We start from the raw sequence: 27529 nt of genomic DNA, 5'->3' as shown, positions 1-27529 counted from the left end.
ATGGATAAATTTCTAGACACATATGACCTACCAAAAATGAACCAAGATTACACCAATGACAAGCAATGAGACTGAAGCAGTAATAAAAACACTGCTAACAAGGAAAAGCCCAGGACCAAATGGGTTCACTGTTGAATTTTACCAAACTTTTAAAGGACTAGCACCGATGCCCCTCTATTCTATGAAATGAAACTATTCTATGAAATGGAAAGATAAGGAAGGCTGCCAGACTCATATTGCAAGGCCATCATCATCTATTGTTACCAACATTTCCAATATCAAAACTAGACAAAGTCGCAACAAAAAAGAAAACCATATACCAGTGTTGGTGAACCTATGGCATGCATTGCCACAGTGGGCACAGAGTCCTCTCGGTCATTACACTAGCCAAGTCATCCTAGCAGTTGAGCATTGAATGACAGTTGGTTTTTCTGAACTCAAACCTCAGTATTCAGGTTTAATTGCAGTGTTGGCACTTTTAAATGGGTTTAAGTAGGGCCGGGAATTTAGCTCAGTGTTTCTGCCACCTGCATCTCAAGCACAAGGACCTGAGTTTGATCCCCGGTACCAAAAAAAAAACAACAACAACAACAAAAAAAAAAGGAATGGGTTTAAGTTGTACTTTGGGCACTCAATATCTAAACAGTTCTTCATCACTGCTATATGCCAATATTCTTGGTGAACATGGATGCAAATATACTTAATAAAGTTCTCAGAAACCACAACATATTCCAAATATTATGCACAATACAGTTGATTTCATTCCTGAGTCACAGAGATGATCCAACATACACAAATTAATAAATATTACAAGGATTAAATAAAGTCAAGGGTAAAAATCACATGATAATTTCAGTTGATGCAGATAAAGCCTTTTACAGAATTCAACATCTCTTCATGATAAAAGCTCTAAGGTATTAAGGGATTTTACCTCAACATGGTAAAGGTCATATGACAAACTCACAGTTAATGTTCTGAATGGGAAAAAACTGAAAGCATTTCTTCTACATTGTAATCAGGAATGAGGCAAGAATGTCCACTGTACTGGTACTATTCAATATAGTACTTCACATTCTAACTAAAGCAATTAGGCAAGAGAAATAAAAAGTATACACATAGAAAAGGAAGAAGCTAAGTTAACCTTCTTTGCAGAGATATGAACATATATTTAAAAGACTTCAAAGACTCCACCAAAAAAATTTTAGAGCTGCTAAGTGAACCTTGCAAAGTAGAAGTGTATAAAAATCAACATTTAAATATCAATCGGTTTTCCATACACCAATAATGAAATAACTGGGGAGCAAACCAGGAAAACAGTTTCATTCACAATAGCTTAAAACAATAAAATATGTAGAGATCAGTCTAACCAAGGGAGTGAAGTCTTATATATAAAGAAAATTTTGGACACTGAAGAAAAAAATTGAAGGTATGAGGAAGTGGAAAGACCTCCCATCTTTGTAGACTGGCAGAATTAACACTGTTATAATGGCCATATTACCAAAAGTGATCATAGCCTCCATAAATCTCTATCAAAATACCAAGAAAAATTTTCACAGAACTAGAAAGAAAAAACATTCCAAAGATCATATGTATCAGAGACCTCTGCAGTAGGTTCTGATCTCCTGCTCAGTCCTATGGTACAAGGCTGAGAAAAACAAAACAAAACTGAAAGACAGAACTAAAGAGACAAAGGAAACTGGGGAGCCAGGACAACCAATGCTGGTGCATCCAGCAAAAGCACTGGTCAGTCCAAACCACTGATTTTTATTGGTTATCAATTGCTGTAAAGACAAAGTACATGGTAAAGGGGAACTATGTAAGAAGGTGGGCAATCATGCAGTTACTATCGATACTAATGCAAGCAAAGCTTGTAAAGGACAAGACAAAGCATTTTAAAATTAGGAAAAGAATAGACAAAATATAGGGCTATAATTAGAACCTTGTTGTTCTCGTTAAGAAAGTTTTAATTGTGGGAACAGAGTTTGGGTGCTAGTTACTCTGATGTCAGCACATAGGCTTTGGTTGGATTTACTTCTCAAAACAAGCCAATTGAGGGATTAACTCTTTACAGCCTGCACTGCTTACAGTCTGCTTTGGGCATAATTGATACTGCAGTCCCCTACATATATGAAAACACAAGAGATTCAGAATAGCCAATGCAATCCTAAGCAAAAAGAGCAGTACAGGAGACGTCACTACAGCTGTTTTCAAACTATGCTACAAAGTCATAGAAATAAATATAGCATAGTACTGGCACAAAAATAGACTTGTAAACTCTTCCATTACAGAAGGCAGGACTCAGAAACAAACCCATACAATTACAGCCATCTGATTCTGGACAAAGCCAAAAATACATTGAGAAAATACAGCCTCTTTTACCAATAGTGCTGGAAAGACTGGATATTCACTCCACTTGTAGAATACTGAAACTGAAGCAGGAAACTGAGGACTCTGGATAGACAACTCTTAGCACAAAGATGGGAACAAAAAGCAGCTTTTAATGCTGGCAGCTCAGCAAGTGATTCCTGTCAGTCTTGAGAGCCCCGAATAGAAGTTTGCACTTCTCTACACATCTCTTTTTACATCTACCAAGCTTAATTCCATTGGAATTTTCCTGGGAATATAGCAAGCAGGATTTACACAAAGCAGATCAGTGGAGGTGGAGAGAGCAAAGACTTATGGCAGGACTTTCTGAGTCTGTTATGTTCCTTTGGTGACAGATTTCAGAAATTGACCTGGCTCCTCAGGTATATTTTACAAAGAGCATAGTTACCTAGTTAACCCATAGTCCCCCAATAACACAGTTAACTCATAATTGCCCAATTTCATATGGAGGAGTGGTCTTCTCTCTCAAAACTAGATCTTTATCTCTCACCTACAAAAAAATTCAAAACATAAAAAAATCTATGTGTAATATCTGAAACAATGAAACTGCTAAAAGAAAACATAGAGGAAACATTTGAAGCCATATAGGCACAAGCAAAGGCTTCCTGAATAGGATTCCAATAGTTCAGCAAAGAATAGCAAAAATTAACAAATGGAACTACTTCAAATTCAAAAGTTTCTGCATAGCAAGGGAAACAACTGAGAGTTTAAAGAGCCTACAGAATGGGAGAAAATCTTTGTCAGTTACCTTTCCAACAGAATATTAAAAATATAATATTTAAAGAACTTAACAAACTTACAAAAAAATCCAGTAACTCATTTAGTAAATGGGCAAGTGAACTTAACAGACACTTTTAAAAATATACCCAATAAATATATGAAAAAGATGTTCAACATCTTTAGCCTTTAGGGAAATGAAATCAAATCTACATTGAATGCCATCTCACTCCAATCAGAATGATTGTCAAATACAAAACATACAAATTAAAAAACAATAAATGATCATTAGGATGTGGGGGAATTAGGAACCCTTCCTTACTGCTAGTGGGAATGTATGTTAGTATAGCCACAGAGGAAATTAGTATGGAGTTTATCTTAGTTACTTTTCTTACTGCTGAGAATACCAAACGCCCAAAGTTAAGGGTGGTAAGGTTTATTTTAGCTCAGTTTGTAGGGGTTTCAATTCATAATCAGATAGCTCCAAGGAAAGATATCATAGCAGAAGGGCATGGCAGAGGAGAAACAGTCCATGGCAAGCAAGCAAGAGACAATAGAGCAGCAGGCAGCAGCAGCAGCAGCAGCAACTTGGCTTCTCCTCTCTCCTTTTATATTCCATCCAGGCTATAAGCCTATTGATTAGTGCCACCCACACCCAGGGTGGGGTTTCTATTATCTATATACAGAATTGTGCTGATTCCAATCAGTGGACTAATTTACTACCATTCACCTTTAATCCTAGTATCATATGCCCTAGATCAAGGCAGCTCTGAGAAGCCCCACCTATGAGCACATGAGACTTTGGCGGGCATCTAGGTACAAGCCATAACAGAATTTCTTCACAAAACTTAAAGTCATCATGTGACCCAGCTATAACATTCCTTGGTCTATATCTGAAGGAATTATGGTCAGCATACTATATGGGAACCTATGTATTCATGTTTATTGCAGCATAATTCACAAGAGCCAAGATAATGGAGTCACCCTTGGTGTCTAAAGAGATGAATGGATGAAAAAAATGTATATATACACAAGAATATTATTCAGCTGTAAAATAATTGAAATTTTGTCATTTGCAGGAAAATAGATGAATCTATACGTCATGTTGAATGAAATAAGTCAGACTCAAAAAGGCACATATCACGTCTAATAAGTGGAATCTAAAAAATAACTTGAAAGTATAAGAGAGACTTATTAGACAGGAGAAAGTGTATAAGGGGGAAGAGTGTAAAGAAGTGTAATGAGGGATGGGTATGAATAAATATGCATTGAAACCCTATAATTTGTAAAATTAGTAAGCACTAATAATAAAAGGGAGAAAAGAGCAAAAATAAAGTATATGGGAAGATATGTATAGATTAAATGCAAATAGTATATCATTTTATATAAGGTACTTGAATCCCCATAGAGTTTGTTAACTGCAGGAATCCTGGAACCAGGTATGTAAGGGTACTAAGGTATGGCCCTGCTTGCCCATACTTTTGGTCATTTGCCACAGAATATTTATTATGTCCTTATTTGATATATATCTTTTAGTCAATGTTTTAGGGCCATATATATGAGAAAGACAATTTGCGAACTTGTAAATAACTCAGTTCCTTAGATAAAATACATGTCTCTTTAAAATATGCAGTAATATTATAACAGTAGTTTGAATATTTGGTTTTAGTGACTGTCATAGTTTTTAAAAATCTATCAAGATACATAGATGCAAATGCAAGAAATTAAAAATTGGCTATGCTTACTAAGTGATATTTTATCTATTCTATATACTAATAGTACAAAAGTGTTGAAATCAGCTTAAAGTTGTCATTTTCCCTTATGTCAGTTGCTTTTCTCATCATAACTAATTGGACAGTTTGCTTTCTAAAATTTGGAACAGTTTCAAAACCTATGAAAGAAATGTGTTTGGTAGGTTTAAAAATAAAAATTTTGTTGAAGTATCCTGTTTTGATTTGACATTTTTGACAATAGTAAATATTTTAAAACTTTCTATATAATTAGTTTCAGAAAGCATTTCTTTTCATATTTGTTATCAAAATAATATTTTAAGATAAGATTCTATTTATTTTATATCTTTTCCTTGAGGATTTAATACAGATAGTTTTGTGAAAGAAGAGGTAAATAAATTTAGAATGCTTGAATTTTTTTTTTTTATTTGTTTTGTTTTGTTTTTGGTTACTGGGGATTGAACTTGGGTCCTTGCGCTTGCAAGGCAGGCCACCGAACCGCTGAGCTAAATCCCCAGCCCTAGAATACTTGAATTTTTGTTTAACATATATCTTCTATCTTTTCAATTTAACAGACATTTTTATAAATAGTTTATTACCAGATAACCAGAAAACTGTTACGTAAAATAAATGATTTTGGGGATACTCCTTAAATCTCATTAAAATATTATGATAGTTGGCCTTCTGTTACTGTGACAAGAATACTTAAGAATAATCACTTATGTAGGTGATTTTCCTATGACTTAGAGTTTTAGAGATTTCAGTCCATGGTCACTTGGCCCCATCATTTCCTGATTTGTAGTAAAGCAGAACATCATGGTGAGAAGACACAGCAAAGGAAAGCTGCTTGCCTTCTGAAAGACAGGAAGTAGAGAAAGAGAACAAGGGGCCAGGGATGACATAGAGTCCATAAGGGCACACAGTTATAACCTACTTCTTTCAACGGGCCTTTTCTCCTAGGTTTCCATTATTCCCAATAATTATATCAGATTATGAATCTATCAGTTGATCATTCCATTGGTGAGGTTAGAGCCCTAATCATCCAATCACTTTCTAAAACCTTCACCTCTGAACATATGAGCCTTTGGAGGACACTCTATCCACACTGCATTAGCCAACTTTCTCATCCCTGAGATATAATGCCTGGCACCTGTAATTTAAAGGATGAGAGGATTGGTCTGGGGATTTAGCTCAGTGACACCATACCTGCCTTGCAGACACAAGGTCCTGAGTTTGATCCCTATTGCAATAAATAAATAAATAAATAATTGGAGGAGAGGATTAATTTGGCTCACAGTTTAAAGAAATTTACTCTATGGTGAGCTGGTTCCCAGATGGAAATAACATGGCAGAAGGATGTGGTGGAGCAAGAAAGCTTAGCTCATGTCAGCTGGGAAGCGGAGTAGGGAACAGCACTGGAGAGGAAGGGGTGAAGGCCCAGACAGAAAGGTCAGACCTCTGATCCACCAGACACATCCAGAAGTGTGCTCCACCAACCCTCTGGGAGGTTCCCAAGCTAATCAAGTTGCCCAAACCAAGCTTAACTATCATATACCATAGCAAATGTTTTGTAAAGATTCCAGGTTCTACTATTTATAATAATATAGACTATAATTTATAAATCAATTTAACCTAAAACATGGAAAGTGAAATATATTGCAGATACAAAAGTAAAAACACTGAAAGCAAAGTAAAACATTTTGATGAAAAGATGATGTGTTGTGTTAGATGCCAAAAACAGGTACTGAAAAATGTCTTTTGGTTTTGTCAGCTATGAGGTAAGATATTAGACAGAGAAGTTCAGTATCATGCTGGGGAAGGAGAGGAATTGGACATTACATGGAGAGACAGTGAAATAGAGATATAGAGCAAGTGTGTGTGTGTCAAGATTACACTTCAAGGGTGCTGACTTGGTTGACGCTTTAAGACATAAACAAAGCTAAAGAAAAAAAATCTTTTGATACGAGACTTGAACCCAGCTCCTTTGCACTGACTTACATCCCTAACTCTTTAAAAAAAATATTTGAGACAAGGTCTCATTAAGTCATGAAGTGCCCATGTTTGGCCCAAATGTGTAGTCTTCCTGCTTCAGCCTCTTAGAGTATTGGAATTGCAAGTATTACCTATCTCACTTGGCTATATTTGATTTTTAAGTTTCTTCATTAAATAAAGGGGGAAAAAGGACCCTAGCAGAGCAGTAGAAAATAGACTTAATGTATGTATGTCTGTTAAGGATAACTAAAAAGAAATAAGACAGAACAACTACCCAAACAACTACTACAAACAAACAAAAACAAAGATGAATGAGATGTCTAAAAGCAGTCAGTGGTAGGTCAAAATTGTTATTTTAATTGGAGTCATAGACAGACTGCTGACTTCTCAATTGTAACAGTAGGAGTCCAGGAAGAGTTGAATGGTATATTCTGTGTGTTGAAAGAAAATAACTGCTTACATAAAAATTGAGTGAGGAGAAAATGTCTTTCTAGTCTATGAGTCACAAAGGTTTTCATACCAAAATTGGAGGAGTATACAAGTTGACTCAAATGATCACCATAAGTGATAGACTTCAGGCAATGAAAATGATCCAGAAGGAGATTTTCAGAAGCAAGACAGGGTGAACAACAAATAAAAATGATAATGAACTAATTATATGGGAATACCATTTATTACTATTGTAGTAATATATGTCTGGTGGGTTTTTAAAAGTCCATAACAATAGCATGTAGCTCAGTGGGAAGGTAAATGGATTTAAATTGTGCTCAAGTCCTTCAGTTATTTAAGAAGCCAATTAAAGTAGATTTACATTTTTTATTTTCAGTTTTCTTGAATTAAGTATGATAGAAGATCTCTATGTGAGGGGAGGGACTTCTTGGGTGGTGATATTATCTTTCTTGGTCCAAGTTGTGGTTACAGTTTAATGGGGAGTTAAGGGAGATAATGTTTCACATTTATGAATTAAATTATGCTAAATGCATATATTGTATTACAAACATTTAAAAGTTAAGAAAATAAAATTTAGACTTCAAAAAGTCAAATACAAGATACAGTGACCTTCAGTTTTGAAAACAATTATTTAAATGAGATTTTTCATCCTGAACCTTTGAGAAAAATATAGTCTTACAAGAATGTGATATTTAATTTGTTGATGGTGAAATAAATAATTAATTCTAATTTCAACATATGAACTCAAAATTTGGTGATGAGTATTGATCCACTGATTTTTATTAATACATGTTTGAAGTATATGCTGTTAGGGAATAGGTACATGTATTTAACATGTCTTGTGTTTTTTCATTCCCCTTCCTTTCCATATCCTTCCCTCTCCCCCAATTTCTGTGTCCCTTTTATATTTGCAAAAGATCTATCTCCATTTCCTATTTTCTTTTATTTCTTTTAAAAGATTATTTATACAGTGGTTCTCTTATAAGAGAAATTATGTGATATTGAAGCTTGTGTGTTTGATTCATTTCACTTAATCTTACAGTCTCAAGGTGCATATATTTTCCTACAAATAACTTGGATTTATCTTTCTTTATGGTAACATAGTACTATATTATAAGTACCATATAGGGAATGTGTGATCTTTTTTCTTTTCTTTGTCTGTTAGATCTGTCTTAATTTAGGATCTATTTCATCTTTTCTGATGCAATCATTCATATTTACTTATAGAGAGCAATGAGAAATGGAAATAGTTTTAGTGTACTTTTACTGCCCTCTTATGACCTGCAAGTACACTTATATTTAGTTGTAAATTTTAAGGTACTGGAATATGTAAATTAATACAAATGTCAGACATAATCATAGAAATACAATAATAGGAATTTGTAGAATGTTTTAGAGGCAAAAAGTATTTTTAAAAGTAAGAAGCAGTTTGGAAATTTACTTTGATACTACCTACATCTTTTTTATACAGTCTTCAAAATCATATTGACTTCTATATTATTTAAATCTCAAAAATTTATAAAGTCTTAAACCACATTTGATAATCATTCCAACTACATTCTAAGCAAACTTCACAAAGATACGATTTTGGAAGTGGAAGCAAGCTTTTCAGTGTTTTGGTTTATCTCAGAATATTCTTTCTTTAATCCAGAACATATGGAGATTTAAAATTGTCTCAGACATACTTTTAAAACTGCTGTCATTTGTGATCTCAAGCAGGTGATCCTCTTCTAGCACAAACAAATTCAGTTCACCTGCCTTATTGACAAATGGGTTTCAGGTCCATTCCTTCCTGGTCTGGGGTCTGGGAAATAATGGTCAAACCCTTTTGAAAGTGAATTAGAAGATCATGTAACAGCTTGGAGAAAAAAATTCCTGGCTTAGTCTCTTTCAAAATCTCTACTAGTGTTTAAAACATGAAAAATCCCAGTGTACACTTACTGCTCCCATAATTCCAATCTGACTTTAATGCAGACACTTTATCTGCCAACTTGAACACAGTTGCTGTTCTTCTCTGAAATGACAGGTTAAGTTTATTGAAGAGGTTGTATACAAAGTAAGCAAATTTTGAGATCCATTTTGTGTCACTGAAATGTGCTGCCAGTGCTGACCATTTCTAAAAGAAATCTCTAGAGTGACTCCATAAATCAGAAACTCTGTTCAGTGATGCACCTTTAGAAAGCCATCAGTTCTATGTATAAGAAAAGATGCATGATCTCTACTTCATCCGCTCATAGAGGTACAGGAACAGATATGAGTTAGGGCATGTACTTTAATGTTATTGATAACTAATAATCACATCTTGCAAGGTGTTAAGTTTTGACTAGTTTTGTTGCTGTTTAGTAACAAAGTTGTACATAACATAACCTCATGCACATCTTCCTGAAAAATACATCACACAGAAACAAGCGTTGTTTCCTTGTCAGCGTTGGTATAATCATTATCTGAATATGTACCAGTGATTCATCATTCCTTTTTAACAGTTGTGCCAAGTATTGCCTTTGATTTCATAAGTTTGTGTAGTTAATGGTGTTAGCTGAAAGAGGAACACATGCTACCTTTTGAGCTACGGCCTCTCCTAAAAGTTCACAATTGTCCTTAGCAGCAGGCAAGATTAACTCTTCACTGATACTAAAGGGATTCTTAGCTTTAGCAATGCGATTAGCCATTAACAATAATGGTTTCAGTGTTTATATGTGTGAGTTGGTAACCTTCAATAATTGCTTCTTTACTTCATGTTCACATTTTTTTTTTCTTTTGAGAAATTCCAAGACTTGTCTTTTAATGCAGGATGTTTGGTCTTTATGTGGTGAAGCAGTTTTAAAGATTTGATTATTTCCTTGGATTGTTGGTTACCACATATTATGTAAAGCAGGCTTGGAGAATATGAATCACCTGTTGCATTGTACTCATAATTTCAGTAAAACTCTTGATATTTTCTTTTAAATATAACCTTCTTTTGTAAGCAGTCTTAGACTCTTCTGTGTCATCATTAGGTCTTTCCCCTTTGCCAAAAAACTCTTCAAGCGATGTTTCATTTTTTTACTTAGGCTAGACTAGCTTATGGGTGTACTGAGACTCTAACTGAGACAAGTGCACAGTGCAGGTAGAGGTGTGGAAAGATGTAGTCAGTAAAATAATTGGCAGGCCTTGCGTAGACTAAAATAAGTGTTATATTCTGATGTAAAGTCACCCACCAAATGCAGCTGTACAGTTGAAGTACATCAGCTCACTTGCCACTAGAAATCCTGCCACCAGACGCAGCCTAATTGTCACTTGCCACTCATATGGAGTTTTGATAGGAGCCTGCAATCAATTATGGTCTCTGCATAGAGATAGAGAGTCTTCCTTGCTAATGTTTATCCTTCCACCCACTTCCCAGTGCTAGGAACACCACCTCCTCTTCACCTCAGATCATCAGGCATTAAATTCTTAAAAGGAACCTGCAACCTAGATTCCCCACCTGCACAGTTCTCAGGAGGGTTGTAGTCCTGTGAGAATCTAACACTGACACTATTCTGACAGGCATGATGGAGAGCAGCTCTACATACAGACTAAGCTTTGCTTGCTGTCTTGCCTGCTGGTTTCATCCTGCTGTGCAGCCTGTTTCCTAACACACCTCAGACTGCTATCAGTGTGTGGCCTGGGGGCTGTGGACCCGGACTTACCGCTTCTTTATTTTAGCTTTATTCTTTGTAGTTGGAGTTGCCAGGTAGGTAACTTCATAAATGATCGTTCTACTAATAAAGCATACTTATTCTAGCTTTAACATCGTATTATGTCATAATTCATGCATTATGTGAAGTTTAAAATTTTAAAGTATGCCCACCTGTCTTGTGTATTAATTTTTTGCACCATATAGAACTTACTGTTTTATATATTTTTTAAAAGTAGTTAAGGTCATTTTTATAATCTCTTGATCTGTTCTCACAATGTGTCTAAAGTAAACTCATCTGGTTAATTATTGTTCAGAGCACCTGTTTGTACATCCATTGATTCCTAGTCCCCATCTCTTATTTCATAGCAGTATGCACCAGAAAAATGTTCGAGTTGATTTTTAAGCTTTATTAATCCTGGCAGTGGAGCTTGAGATGAGTCACTAGGAACTGAATAACTAAGACCAATTCTTCAAACACATAAAGCATTACATTGTATGATTGTAGAAGTAGTTATAAATTTATAGATCAGACATTCTAACATGAAGACAAAATGCAAATTGATCATTGTTTACTCCATCGGTATTATCTCTGAGAAAGTGAAGTTTGCCTGTCTGACATAATGTCTAAACTTTTGTTGCTTGTTTTTGCCTTAATGAATGCTTCAGTGTGATAGGAAATTAACTACCAATGAATCATTACTATGCTATTTATTTCCACTAATGGTAACTATCTCACATGAAATGCAACCATTTTTTCTAATTGGATATCATAATTGAAAAATTGCACTCAAAATGGTAAATTAATAACACATAAAGCAATTTTTTTGCCCTCCCAATATCAATAGTCACTTCTCAGTTATGAGCAAACCTTGTTAGCAATGTATTCCAAATAGATATTTTCAATACAATTTTGTATTATTATAAATGACATTAATTATTGTATTAGCTAAATGTATGGCATCCATAGGGAAACAAAACTTCCTCTTCTGTTTTTAAATTAGTTCCAGTAGAAATTGTTTTTTTTTTTGTAAAATTCTTACTTTCCCTTTTTTACCTCTAATAACATATGTCTGAAATCTAGTGTTATGTAGGAGAATATTTAGATAAATTGTGATACAGCCAATGGATTTGATACCATAAAACCATTAAAATTATGTGTATAGAAAACATGTACTCATATGCAAATATATTTATTATGGAATTTTAAGTGGAAAAATCAGAATACCAAAGTTATGGTACATTATTATTTTTAGAAAAAATATTTGATGCGAGGGATGTAGCTCAGTGGCACAGCACCTGCCTGGCAAGTGCAAGGCCTTGAGTTTGATTACTGGTATCAAAAAAAATTTTTTTTAAAGGCTTCAAATCAAAATTATAATGCAAACTACATTTCTGTTTAGATGAGATTTAAAAAATATTTTTGCTTTCATTTTTATTAAAAAAGTTATATTTCCAAATTTTCCTTAAGATTAAAAATAGTGATCTTTCTGAGAATGTCTCCAATCAAATAGAAATGTTTGACAACCTTTAGACCTCATTTTTCAGGTAGAAAAACAGTTGTTATAGTGGCTTCCTACTTTCTTTGCTTTTATCCTTTAAAAAGTACCACTTTAATCAGAGAGAAAAGGCAGACAGTACTATAATAATCAGTTTCTTCTTCCCTTTACTTTTTTTTTTTTGGTACCAGGGATCGAACTCGAGACCTTCTACTTGTGAGGCAGGCAGTGGAACCACTGAGCTAAATCCCCAGCCCTTCCCTTTACTTTTTGTTGTAGAAACCTTTAGACATACAAAAAACATAATATAATTAATTCACCTATTTCTACCTTTAATGATTCTCAAGATTTTAACTCATTTCAGCTATTCTTGACATTTTTCACTTCTAGAAAGTATTTAAAAAGAAGACTCTGCTGATTCTCATTTTAACTGTAAATAGTTCTATATATTTCTTTGACAAAGGGGAGCCCTTTTACTTTTTGTCACATTTAGTATTTATAATCTGTTGCTCTCATGTAATTCTGTGTCTACATTCAAATTTTTAGATGTCTCAAATCTTTTTATAATTGTTAAAATCAGGATATCAACAAAAATCCATAAATTATATTTGTTTACTATGCCTCCTACATCTCTTTTATTTTCAGTACTCATTTAAAAATGTATTAGAAGAAGTCTTAATAAAAAGGTTACCATTTTAAGTAATATTTTTGTTGTTACTGTAAAAATAATACAAGTTCATTTTAGCAAAAGTAGAAAGTTCACAAAATAAAGATATCACTTTTATTGCTCAGAATATTTCCCTTTATATACTTTTTATGTATTATTTTCATGAATGTTATCTATTGGATGTTGCTTTATATCTTTTAGTTAATACATTTATTTTCTGTTTTGGTGTACTTTAGTGTTTTTAGAAACTATCTTGGGTTTCTTTTTGTTTGTTTGTCTGTTGTTTTTTGAGACGGGTTCTCAATGTGTAGTTCATGCTGGCCTTCAGCTCACTCTGTAGCCCAGGCTGGCCTGGAACTCAGGGTGATCCTCCTGTCTCAGCCGCCTGAGTGTTGAGATTACAGGCATGTGCCACCATGCCTGGTGAGAAACTATCTTGTTTTGAATGTAATTTTACAGTGTATTTCAACACATTTTCTTAGTGCTGAAATTGAAGAGAAATGTTTTTGAGTAAGGGATATAGTCCCCCCTACTTAATATACAGAGTGGATAAATGGTTGAGGCACATTACCAACTAGTATATGGATCTTGATATGTTGGTCATTCAGGAGGGTTTGTTTTTGACAGCTGGGGAAAAACTAATGTCTTTAGTGGGCCATTTTAGCTAAAAATCTTAAATCTTTAAATCTTACTTTATATTAGATCTTTCAAAATTGGTTGCTGCCATCCCCATTGTTATTGTGTTATCCGAGAGTGTGATGTATCAAGGAAAATGTAGTAAATTAAACACCTTCAGGATTTGGGACATGAGGAAAAGTAGGGGGAAGTTTACTGCCTATGTTGGGATACTATAGGTTGAATTCATCAAAGCTGCAACTGAAAAAAAGGAAATATTTAAAATAGACATTATAAATCACTTAAAAACTTATTCTTGGGTGTGTATGCCTTTGGATGTATTAGTTTTGTAGAGCTGTGTTGTGGTTTGGACCTGGAATATTCCCCAAAGCTCTCATGCACTCAAATGCAAGGCTTTTGGAGGGTGGCTGGATCATGGGGGTACTGTACACCCCAGTGAATAATCCAATGGAGTGTTCCGTGGTGAGTGTGCTGTTGGGAGGTGCAGCCTAGTTGGAAAAGGTGAGTCCTGGGTCCCTTCTTGGATGTTATAGTCCCACCCGAATTTTGTCTTTGGTTTCTGCTTCCTGTCCACCGTGATGTAAGCAGCTTTTCTCCATCAGACCCTTCCACCATGCCCTTCCTGCCTTGGAACCAGCCAGCTATGCACTGAATAATCTAATAAATGTGAGCCAAAAGAAACCTCTCCTTCTTAAGTTATGTGTGTCAGTTATTGTGACACAATCATGAGAAAGTAACTAAAACAGGCTCTCTGAAAGAATTATAGCTAACTCTGTGGTTTAAAATACTATTTGAAGTCTTTAGGTAAGAATCTGTCTCTTTCTAGCTTGTGTTGGTTGTATGCAGTCTTTGACTTTCCTTCTAGGATATAGAGGTATCACTGTAAACTCCATCTCTGTCGTCATACAGAAACCTGCCCTGTATGTATCTCTTCTTATAAGAAAGCTACCGATTAAATTTAGGACTTAAGCACAGCCAGTGTGTCCTTCACTAATTACATATGTACATACTCTATTTCTTTTTTTGTTTTTCTTTTTACTCTATTTACAAGTAAGGAGGTTCTAGGTTGACATGAACATTAGTGAGACACTATTCAACCAAGTACAGCAAGTGTAGGTAATATATGCCTGTGTTTCTATGGGGAGCTATAAGATTATCACAGTTCTTTAAGAAGACATCACAGTTCTTTAAGAAGACATATTCTAATTATTCTCAGCGTGTAGTGATACTTTTTTTTTTTTTTTTTTTTTTTGGAGATAGGGTCTCACTATGTAGTTGAGACTGATCTGGAACTCACTGTGTAGCCCAGGCTACCCAGGCTGGTCAAACTCACAGCGATCCTCCTGCCTCAGCCTCCCAAATGCTGGGATTATAGGTGTGTGCCACCACGCCCGGCTGCTACTTTTCTTTAAGTATATTTAATATGAGAATGGTGTATGGGGAAAAACATTAAAATATTAAAAACATTAAAATATTTTAAAATTCTCTGTTGAGTACCTATTCTGTGTTGTTCCTTTAACATAGTTTCCTTGACTTCATAGTATATTTTAAAGCAAAGACAGGAAGAAATACATTATGGGGAGGGGCTGAAGACAGAAGTGTAGCATGTGGTTGTATTTGACCTGTTTTTCCTTGCTGTTCATTGCTCACTGTCCTGCTAGGCAAAGGTGATCTTCTTTGAGCAATTCCTGCTTTATAGGCTATCTTAAGGATGTGGATCTTTCAGACTAATATACAAAAGGTCCTTGCTTATTTTTCTGTGACTTACAATGCACATTGAATACAGTTTAGTACATATATTAGATTCCAAAATTCCAGGAGCATTTTTGTAACATATTGTTAAATAGCATTTTCTAAAACAATCACCTACTGTGTTGTAATTTATAAAGTTTGATTGGAAATTCATCCTTTCAAATTATTAGCATTATAATTAATATAAATGGAATGTATAACTTTCTTAATAATTGGGTTCTTTATTGTCCAGCAATTTGAGGTAAAACAAAATAAAACAAAACACCTACAATTGCCTATTTAATGATCTTGGCCTCTCCTTTTTTTTTTTTGGTGCCAGGGATCGAACTTGGGTCCTTGCACTTGTGAGGCAGGTGGCGGAACCACTGAACTAAATCCCCAACCCTTGGCATCTCCTTTTTATCTGTTATTTCCCCCACATCTTTCTGAGATTTAGTCTCTTCCAATTCATCTTTCCTAAGGAAACAAGCTTATGCAGTGGAAGATGTGTGCCAATGAATTTCATAGTATATACATCTAAATTGTTTTCTTTTCCTTTATTTAAAAATGTATAAGCCACCATTATAAACAGTATATATTAAGTGCAAGAACTTGTATCCATGCTTTATAAAATTTCCCCAGATTTTAATTTAGTAAATACATAACATATAAAGAGGAGGATTTAGGATAATATACAAAACACTTAAAAATAATCATTATAGATTATCTCTTTATACAAGAGATAAAGGTAACCTCATGAAGCGTATACTATACTTTTATGATTCTAACATTCTAAATTTATAACTGGGCTCAAACATCTTTTGTTTATTAAAAGTATTTAAGAAGAATGGTTGTAAAGTTTTTCTCAGTTCTTTTAATAATACATCTTGACTTAAGCAAAAGATTATTAAATACTTGAATAATTTTCAATGAATAATGTTTCACTGGAATGCTTCATTGGGTTTATTTTGAAAATACATATTGAAATTATGATGTTTCTCCACCTCTATCCACTATTATCAAGATTATACCAAGAAATTAGCTATATTCTCTATATATTCCCATATTCTTACATTGCTTTATTTATTAATAATAGATAGTTTTATTTTTATAGCATTGGTTATAGTAGTGATTTCTAATAAAATATCTAGAGAGAGTAATCAAGTTACTGTGGAAACTTTGATTCCTTTAGTAATCAGACTATAATAATACATTATAAAAATTCACTTGAAGTTTCCAATTGTATTCTATAAAAGCAACTTGAATGCCTATTGTAATCCATAAATATCTTAACTGCTAAGATTTCTAGAATTACAATAGAAAACCTGTAATTTTAAAGGTCATTAAGTATTACAGACATTCAACGTAATGAAATGACTTTTTGATTATAAGGTAAATCTTTTAGGCATTTTCTTTTTAAAAGTTGGAAGAAATTGTAAAGTCTAGATTCTCATGTCTTGCTGTTTTACAAATCAAAAATATAACTCTTATTTGCTTACAACTTTGTGATTAGGCTATATATCATCCTATTTTACTATTAAAAACTAACTTTTATAAACCACAGTTAGAGATACAGAATGAAAGTCAAGGCAATATAAAACTCTATCATATTTTTAAGGTTTTTTTATAGCCTTCTGTTTAGAGCTTCGTTTTGGCTCTGGGAGTAAAATGCTTTTTTTTCTCATACACCAAACTAATTATTTAGATATGTACTTTTCTGTTCATTCAAGAAATAATTGTTGATCATCTTGCTACCTGCAAGGTACAATATCACAAGCTCATATGCAAGAGTAAGCAAAATAAATACAGCCTATGCTAGTGAAAATCTAGAAAGAGAAACTGAAATTAATGAGATAACTACAGAAATAAAGGTAAAATTATCACCACAAAAAATGGTATGTAGGTAAGGTAAATAGGCCTCACATCTTGTAACTCGTGAGGGGATTTGACCTTCTAGTCTTTATAGGGACACTATGTAGGGATAAAAGTATACTTCCCCGAAGAACTAACCTTGGAACTCAGAGCAAAGTGATTATTAGAAATTATGTACCTGAAGGAAGATGTGTGAAGATTCTAGGAAGTAGAAATTACATATACATAGGTCTTGTAGAATAAGGCAGTGGGAGTTATTTGAAATGAAAGGACACAGTGTGCTTGGTCTACAGAGAACAAAGGGACTGTGATGCAGGATGGGGCAAGAGAGCAATGTCAGGGGCCAGACCAGTCTGAGCCTTTGAAAAGACTATGATTTTAAGTTTTTCAGAGCAATGGGAAAGGCTCTGAAAGATTTTTGAACAGTTGAAAATGGTAGGTAGAATGGTTTGATGGGATCAGATTAATTTTTCCAAATGTGTTGATATAGCAGGTAGTGGATGAGAGTAGATCATCACAGCTTGGATGAGGAAGGTAACAGTGAAAATGGCAAAAACATGAGTCTGAAAACCCACCCTGACTACTACTCCTTTTCGTTATTGAATGTGTTTTCAAGCCACGTTTTGTGCCTGTAACATAAAGGATCAATACTATGTTCAGGAAATCTTATTCTGTAGCTTCCAGATAGAAATCTTTAAAAGAAAAAATAAAAAAAGGGAAAGTAATGTGTTGCCTCATCAGATACTACTCCACTAGCAAGCTTGCAATTTTCACAGTGTGTTAGTATACACATTATATGTCGATTGTTGTTTTGACAGTGTTTATCTGACAGTATTCGGCAGTGCCCACTGCATCCTTAATTTCTGGTGTTTAGGTTTCATAGTTGCACTTAAATTCATTGAGAATGCTAAGCATTATCCTTCACTGAAATGTTCTCTTCCCCCTTGGGACTGTTTCTTCTTTTGCTATCATGACTTTTTAAAAGAATGTCATGTAATAATGGTGTCTTAGGTTGATTTACCAATGATGTCTTTGTTTTAAATTTCTGTGTCATTAAATATAATTTCCTATATATTCTGTTATCTCTCAAGGAAATGACCTAGTCATGTGAGCAGGCTTCTCTAGTCTTCATCAGAATATCCTCAGGAATTTTCTCTCATTTTACTTCTCTTTGAGGCTCATTGTTTGACCCCCCCCACCTCTTTTCTTTACAAAATATTTGCCCTACCTTTTTTTTTTTTCATTTAAGCTTATTGGTATATCTTAGATCTACAATATGATGACATTCATCATTGGGAATTTGTGCCTTTACATGATATATCTTGTTTGACAAATATTGGATAAAATAAGTGAATTTGTCAGTGATTTGCAATAACCATTTTCAGCAACCTCCATGCATTATTTATGAAAATACTTTATATACCAAGTTAGCTTTGGTGAAATAATATAGTTTGCACATTAGTAATAAAACAGATTTCATATCTTTGATGTTCAGTAAGTTTCATCGTTATTAGAGAAAGATGAATTTTGATGAAACTTCACAAGTCCTCTTATTCATTAGTAAATGTTAGAATTTAAGGATAAATTACCCACAAATGGGAACATACTTAAAAGAATAAAACTAAGCCATTTTTCTTTATTAATGTTTCACTTACCTTACACAATTTAAAATATAATATTTAATGAAATGAATGACAAGCTTTCCATTTATTTTTAAACAATGTACATGCTTTCATTCAACACTGGGATGGTGGCTCACTTTCTTTGGGGATAAGCCCCCTGGTGAAAGGGAGACTCTAAAGCCTTATAATCAACTAGAGAATTATTAATAGAGGAATTGGTTAATTATGTCTCAGTTTCCAGTTTCAATGTATGTTAGATATTACTAAAGCAAAGTTTCTTTTAAAAAGCCTACATAAGCTTCTTAAAGTTGTTTCTGGTATGCCAGAGGAAGAAAATTTATTTTGTTGGATCTACATCTACCTCTCCTAACATGATTACCTCTAATAGCTGCTACTTAATAAAACCTGTATTCTTCTTGGCCTAGACTTAACTTCCATGACAGCTACCTGGCATGCCTAGTGCCTAACTTTATTTTGGATATCCTGTATGCTTTTTAATTATATTTGACATGATTGCTCGGCTCCATAGTGATTTCTTCAACAGGTTGTTACTTTTATTACTGGTGCAATTAAAGTATTCTATATACAATATATATTATATGTATTGATGTCACAGGAAATAACATCAGGATATGAGACTAGATCTGTTATAACTGAAAATAGCATTCTACCTCAAACTTTGTTTAGATAACTACTTGACAGAAGATCTTAATAGAATGATTTATTGTGACCAAAGTGAGTTATAGGCTGCTTACCTCTCAAAATCCAATATTCAAGAGAGGCAAGTTGATGGAAGGAATCATTTATTCAAGGGCATGCACCCTGAAAGATAGAGGGGAATATTTTGCTCAAAGTTCCTAGGAGACAAAGGGCAGTGTAAGGAGGGAGAACAGGTACAGTAAGACAGCGGGCAGGAAGGCTGTGTGCTGAATTGGGGCTTCATCATCCAGGGCATGTGTCACCTTTTTCTTTTTTCTCTGGAACATGTCAACAGACTTCAACCTCAAGGCTAGTTTCTGTAGTTCTTCTGCAAGTCATTCCTCACAGCTTTGTTAGTTGGTGGAACAGTAACACATTGTGATATTTACCAGATGCTCTGGGTTCTGTACATCTAAAGAAAGATTACTTAGCAGTTACTGCCTTAGTCATTTAGGTGCAACTTCTCTTTATAAACGAGAATGCTGGGCAAAGGGAAGTGACTGAATACCTGCAAAAAGATTAGGCAGGGGAAGCAACTTTGTGGAAGAACAGAGAAAGGGGAAGCAAAATAACTGCCAAGGACACATCCCCGAGAAGTTGTCACTGAGACATATGTTAGTTATTTAAAAGTAAAAAGCCATGCCCAGAGGGAAGGACTGCAAAGTATGAAAAGTAGACATTAATTAAAGAGATCTCCAGACTAAAAACAAAGCTTTCCACTACAATCAACCCAAAAGCCGCAGCGCGCGCACACACACACACACACACAAACACACACACACATGAGTGCACCAAACAAAAAGCAGAAACATGAGAAGACAAGAAACAAAATGCCTGCAAAAACTCCCAACTCCCCAAAAGCTGATCCATGGGGCATCGAAGAGGTGGAAATTAAAAGCCACATATATAATTTATTTGCAATACTATCAGGGGCGATAACAAAACAGATGAATAAGGCATTGGTAAACTCACAGAAGATAAAAGTAATGAAATATTGGACCAAACAAAATTATCAGTCTAAGTAAGACACTAAAAAAAATAGAAGGGCTAAATAAAATGATGTAAAAAAGTGAAATAGTTGTCATCAACTCTCCCCCTGTACTGACCAGTAGTATGTACTCGATTATGTATTTGTTGAATGTATTACAGTAGCAATCAACTTCCATATTGAAGTACTCTTTTTGGTTTCACCAACATAATCCATTCAGGCATGTTTATTCCTTTTTTTAAAAAATGTAAAGCATTCTTGAATTGTGTGCTTTTCTACAAGTTAATGAAGTATTTTATAAAAACCATAAATGTTACTCCAAACTGAGAATACTGATATAGAGAAACAATATTTTATGTTTACCATCACATACCATTCCTACTTGAACCAAAGAGCGTATTTGGAACTTGTTGACTAGTGGGGTATCTCATAGAGCAGATTTACTTGGTAATGTTAGAATACCAAACATAATAGTTTTAACCTACATAAATAAGTTTGAAATTGATAACTTGTAGTGCCTAAAAAGCTTATTTTATATGCAATGTATTAGCATAAGTGAAATTAAATAAATATGTTAAAAATTAATATGAAGGATAATTATACTTATTTTCAATGTAGTTTGTGTGATATTTTCATTACTTTAGGGTTACAGCTTGTAATCATCAAAAGCCTTTTTAAAATTTCTAGAATAGTATAACAACTATTTAAGAATCCACTGAAATGGTGTTCAGTGCTTAAGAGCAACTTGCATGACAGTGATGAGACTAGCATTTTTTTAGTCTTTAATCATATATAATTTCACCCTTATGCAGAAAAATTTATGTAGTAAAAGTAATATATATGGATTACTGATTTATAACTAAAAACAGTGATAGACTACAAAACTCGAGAGCATTGTCTAACTGTTGGAAAATTTGTTTTACAGGAGAAAATAGGAGAAGTTATTTTTGCAACTTGAATATGTACTTCCATATTGATACAAAATTTTTCATCAATTATTGCCAAATTATTTGCAAAAGTTAATGCTCTTCTATCATAATGGACCAGGGCAATTTACATTTAGTTTTCTTATCCCTCCCCCCCAATTATTTCATGTCATTTCAGTTCTTCAGAAAATTTAGAGGAGCTCTCTTCCTCCACTAGCTGGTTACTTAATCAGAAGCACAGCAAGAAGAGGAAAAAAGACAGGATAAGATTGAAATCTCCATCTTTGACTATCATGAGCACAGCAGCCCGAACAAGACCACTTCAGAGTTTCCAAAAACGAAAACTCTACAGATTGAGCCCCACTTTTTATTGGGCTCCTCAGGTAAGTCAACCTTCTAAAAATATAAACAAATAATTCACTATCAGTATACTTCATATATAAGTGCAAAAGGATTGTGCACAGTTATTCAGAATAATTACAGGTAGAAAATTTAAAAATATGGTTTTAAATTATATAATAGGTGTTGTCAGTACATAAGTAGAATTTACTAATTCATAAAACATAGCACTGTACTCTAAAATTTCTCAAATCCTTAGATTGTTATAGTTATTGTTTGAAGCTGGGGATTGAACCTAGGTCTCCTGCAAGCACTGTACCACTGAGCTATGCCTAGCATTTCCTACCCCAACTTTAAAAACTTATTTTGCTCATGCTAATTTAAACAATTAAAATGTACTAGAAAGGGTAACAAGGAAATGGGGATATGCTGTATATTTCTCATGAATAGTTGTTCATGTAAAGAAAATCTTCACAACTATGAGTTATTTTGGAAGAAGTGATGCTTTTGTTTTCAGGTTTTGTATTTCTTAATCCTGTGAGCAATCCGTTTCCTCTTCTGAAACATAAGCGGTATACTTTACATGTCCATGCTTACACTTATACGAGAAAAATATCCTTCATTAAAAACACTCATTTTTAAAAAGCATATTTTTATTTGTAAAAAAAGATGAATATACTTCTTTAAAATTTTTCTTGATGGTATTATTTAATACTACTGTACCTTTTTCTGACTGTGACTATATTAACTATTTTAAATATACTTGTAAAGAAACCAACATCTTTGCTTCATTAGAAATCAACTTTCAGTTTTGTTAAATCCAATTATAAATAAGAATGTGAATTATCACAATAGGTTTTTGTAAAGAATGATTTTTACCATTTACTACTCAAGCTATTATTAGTGCAAAATATTCTTTAAATAATTGTTTTATTTCATTATTTGAAAGATGTTTCCTAAATTGACTTATGGGGAAATGATTTTTAAAGTTTTGATAAATTATTTTTATTCAATTTTTTTTTAAATTTTTGAGACAGGGCCTTGCTGTGTAGTTCAGGATGACCTTGAACTCACTATGTAGCCCAGGCTGACCTAGAATTTGTGGTGATTCTCCTGCCTCAGCCTCCTGAGTGCTGGATTACAGGTGTGTGCCATTACACCTGCCCACAATAATTTTTCTTTACAGTTGCTACAATGGATAAGTAACATTTTTGAAATATAATTTTGTGATTTCCTACTCATAAGTAGAATTGTTTGTCTTAAATGTTTTACATATGATGATTATGTAAAAGAATGGCCTGGGAAGGTAATCAGTATTAAAACTTTCAGTAAACAAAGGCGTATACTCATCTTTTTTCCCATCAGAGAATAGAGGTTACAGGGCAGACTGCTAACCTGAAGTATGGAAGGATAGGGAAATCCAGAAAGTCCCAGCCAAGGTCTGTTTACCTGGAGCTGGAGCAGAATCTTCTATAACCATGTGCTAACTACTAAGAAAAATTAAATCATAATATTGGCAAATTGCCCTCGCCTGAGTATTGACTAACTTGAGAGTGAGAAACTCCTAGAGCCATAGTTATGGGTGAGTGCCTACACTTCACCCTTCTGGGTTTTCAGTGAAAATCCAAGAAGGACCTCTAGTGGTGTTGGCAGGTAAGAGGAAGCGTATCCACTGTGAAATAAGCCCAGGGTGTTCTGTATAACAAAGACTACTCTTCTTTTGGGGGTGGTTCGGGGGATCAGGGATTGAACTCCAGACCCACTGAGCTACATCCCCCCACCCATCAAAGATTACTCTTAATGGCAAAATATCTTATCAGAGCTTTCCTACAACCTGGCAGGAGATTGTTTCTCACACTCTTACTCCCAGTACCTAAGGGAATGGGGTAGAAAATACACACACACACACACACACACACACACACACACACACACACACACACAAATTGTTAAGGTCATAGCTCAGGGACATAAACACAACAAAAGGCTGAGATTTAATCATAACGATTGCAGAGTATTTCCCTTACCCCATATCTCACCATCACAGCAACAGGGCCCCAACAAGAATTTCTGTTGTTTCAGCCACTCCTTTGTAGTATCTTGCTATGGCAGACCTACAAAATTGTTATAGTAAAATTATTTGTCAATAGGGACTTTGTACATATAGTTAAGAATTTCAGGTAAGATCAGTTTGGATTTGGAAAATTCACTACTTCTTTCAAAAAATGACAACATATGCAGAGAAAAGCCAGAGCATGAATAAATGTTTACCAGAGATAGGAAATGTATGATTCAAGGACCCGGTCAACTATCTCAGGAGAAGAAAGACTAGAGATAGGCTATCCATAGAGAATCTTTAAAGAATCCTCTTGTCTGGTGACATGGGTCCTCTTGACATGTGGGAGTCCCTCAAGTTTTTGAGCATCTTATACCACAGAAACACTATCAGCTTAGACTGAAATTAAGATGAAATAAAAGAAAGTTTTCAAACCCCCAAAATGTATACGCAGGAAGTGGACTGATGAAGATATTCAATTGCAAACATGTTACTCTTCAAGATGAAAGTGAATCATAGCCCTAAATGTGAATGAAAAACCATCCTCTGGAAGAAAATAGTTAAGTATCATCATGTCTCTAGGGTAGTTGACTTCTGAAATGGGGTACAAAGATCACTAATCAGAAAAGATTGGTAATTTGGTCTTTGATAAAATTTTGAACTTGTATTAATTTAAGGACAATATTAAGTCAAAGGGAATATACTCAGTGAAGACATTTGACCTATTATTGGTATAATTATATATGCAACAAATTTTGAATCCTGAGTGAATGTATTATATATTTTTAATGCCTTTTAACAAAAGAAATATCAATGTAACAAAAATAGGCATAAACGTGGAGTTGTACATCCCAAAATGGTTAAAATGGAAAATTTTTTGTATACATTTTATCAATAAAAATTTTGAAAAATAAAAAGTATAAGACTTAAACAGATCTTTCCTACAAGAGCATATCCAAATGGCCAGTAAACACGAAATATGTTTAAAAAATCATTACTCAGCAAGGAAATGCAATTAAAAATATAATGATGTACCACTATGCACATTTGTTCTTATGAACCAGAAGTTCTACTTTTACAAACCTACCCAAGAGTAATGACTATACAGGAACACAGAAAGACATGTAAGAATGTTTGTATGGTTCGGGGGCTCCACAGAGAAAAGACTGAAAGATAGATGGTAGACTGATGTCTGAAGACAGCAGATGGAATGTCCAATCTCAAAAACAGAGAAAGAATTTGCTTTGCTTTTCTCTGCCTTTTAGGGTGGAACATCATTTGGATTAGCGTTGAGATGTACCAAGGTTTGGTGAAGCACACTATTGGGTGTGTATGGGTGGATCAGGGAGGCAGGGCTTTGGGGGTCCATGTCTGGACCCTTGCCCTTTCTTCTTTGGCACTATTCTCTTACTCTTCCTTGCTGCTGCTGTGAACTAAGCACCTTTGCTCTACCATGACCTTCTGCCATGATGTTTGTGCCTTGAAGCCAGTTGGTCATTGTCTGAAATGCCTTAAACCATGAGCCAAATTAAACCTCTCCTTTTCAGTGTTAGGTGTTGGGTCAAAGTAACTGGAAAACTAATACAAAAAATTGGTACCAGAGAAGTGAGGTCATTGGTGTGACTGCACTAGGTTCAAAAGCCTTTGGAATTGGTTTACAGGAGGAGTTTGGAAAGATTTGGAGATGTTATCTAGAGAAGGCTTAGAATGCTATAAGTAGAGGACTGATTCAACCTGGCTGACTAGAGGAGGAGTGGAATGGGAGAAGCTTAGAGGAGTCACTGAGAAAGAAAGTATTCTGAAGGGAGGAGGGCTTTCACACTGAGGCAAAATGAATAGGAAAGATGGTATGTGCAGATCAAAGCAAACTAATGGACAATGGAAAAAGGGAAATGGTGCTACCATGACAGGTCCACCTGCCTCCATCTGCCACTCTTCTGGGGAGTAGTTATTTTCACAGTGAAGCAAAGAGACCAGATTCCTGGGACAGAGTTTGCATACACTACCCTTGTCCTCACAAAGTCCCCCACAAAAACTGGGAAAATTGACATCTTTGCATTTACCTCTATAGCAGGTACCGCGGGCATAGGAACCCTCTCTCAACCAGACTTGGGCCAGAGAGAGGCCTGGGCCAATGTCTTGACTTTATCCTTCTTTATAGCTGAGTAGTGATTTCATTATATATAGATATCACATTTTCTCTAGCCATTCATCTGTTGATGGGTGTACAGGCTGCTTCTGGGATTTAGCTATTATAAATTGTGCTGCTATAAACATTGGTATGCATGTATCATATGTAGTATGTAGTATCTTCATGGGGAAGATATCTAGAAGGGGAATAGCTGAGTCATATGAAATTTCTAATTTTAGCTCTTTGAGAAATCTTCATACTGATTTCCATAATGATTGTACTAGTTTACATTTCCATCAATGTAGAAGGGTTCTTTCTTCACCACAGTCATGACTTAATTTCAACACATAATTCCAGATAATATTTTCTTCTACATTGAGGGTAAGGAATAGAAAGATCTGAACCGAGGTAACAGATAATGACAATGAAATAGAGTATAAGTTAATTCCATGGTATGAGAGATGTCTGATTAAATGAAAAAAGTAAGTGGTTTAAAGTTCATATAAGAAGATAATACACTACTGGGAAGCCAGCTCTTCCCTGTCTGTGCCGCACCTCCTCCTGCACTCCGTCTGCTCCAGCAATCTCTTTAGGCAGTGGGAAGTATTTTGATTGAGGAGTTCCTCACTTTGACAGTTCTATACTCTAGTGACTTTTATAGCTTAGAAAGAAAAATTTATAGCTTGTATAGCTATACATTCTGAGAAAATATGCTTTGTATAATTATGTATCAATTTGAAAGGTACCAAATTATGGTCTAAAAACTATTTCCTACAGAGAAGTAGAGCATTATAATGATTTTATGTATGGGTGCTAGAAGACACTGGATTGAAATCTCATTTCTCCTTTTTTCTCTTAATACTGGAAATCACACTTAGGGCCTCTTGCATGGCAGCAGGCACTCTACTAACATGGAGCTATCACCAACTCTTTTTTAAAAAAATATTTTTATTTTGAGACAGGGTCTCTTAAGTTCCACAGGCTAGCTTCAAACTTTTGATCCACCTGCCTCAGCCTCCTGAGTAGCTGGGATCACAGGGATGAGTCACTATGCCTGGCCCAGTTCTCCTTCCTAATAGTAATATATGGAATAATGAAAGTTATCTTATGTTCCTCATCCATAAAAAGGATGAGGATACCTATCCATGTTCAGCTGGAAGTGTCAGCTGAGCTGGAAGAAGGGACCTAACTCAGTTATCTACCAGGTGGTTATGCTGCCTATTGGCTGGGACAGCTCAGTTCTTGTGACATCGTATCTGCATGAGCTAAGGTGCCTTCCTTCCATGATACAACAGGGTAGTGATGACAAAAAGTGACAAATCTTTTGAAGCCTAAACCCCAGGTATCAAACGTCATTTCGCCTTCCTTTCCCTCCCTCTCCCTTTTTCTTTTTTCTTTGAGACAAAGTCTTGCTTTATAATTCGTGCTGGTCTT

The 27529-nt window shown here is 34.7% G+C and overlaps 1 protein-coding gene across 1 annotated transcript in view; it reads left to right on the top strand.

The window, feature by feature from the left end:
• The window catches only part of Kansl1l (KAT8 regulatory NSL complex subunit 1 like), a 110462-nt gene that overhangs the window by 60709 nt on the left and 22224 nt on the right, over positions 1–27529 (top strand). Inside the window, exon 6 of the mRNA XM_010616055.3 lies at positions 21748–21952. Coding sequence (XP_010614357.1) covers positions 21748–21952 — 205 coding nt within the window. The remainder of the gene's footprint in view (positions 1–21747; positions 21953–27529) is intronic.

The sequence above is a fragment of the Fukomys damarensis genome, unplaced genomic scaffold (assembly GCF_012274545.1).
Source record: "Fukomys damarensis isolate Sample0158 unplaced genomic scaffold, DMR_v1.0_HiC HiC_scaffold_16, whole genome shotgun sequence".
Lineage (NCBI taxonomy): Eukaryota > Metazoa > Chordata > Mammalia > Rodentia > Bathyergidae > Fukomys > Fukomys damarensis.
Note: the sequence above shows the minus strand (reverse complement) of the source record. Positions and strands in the feature narration are given on the sequence as shown.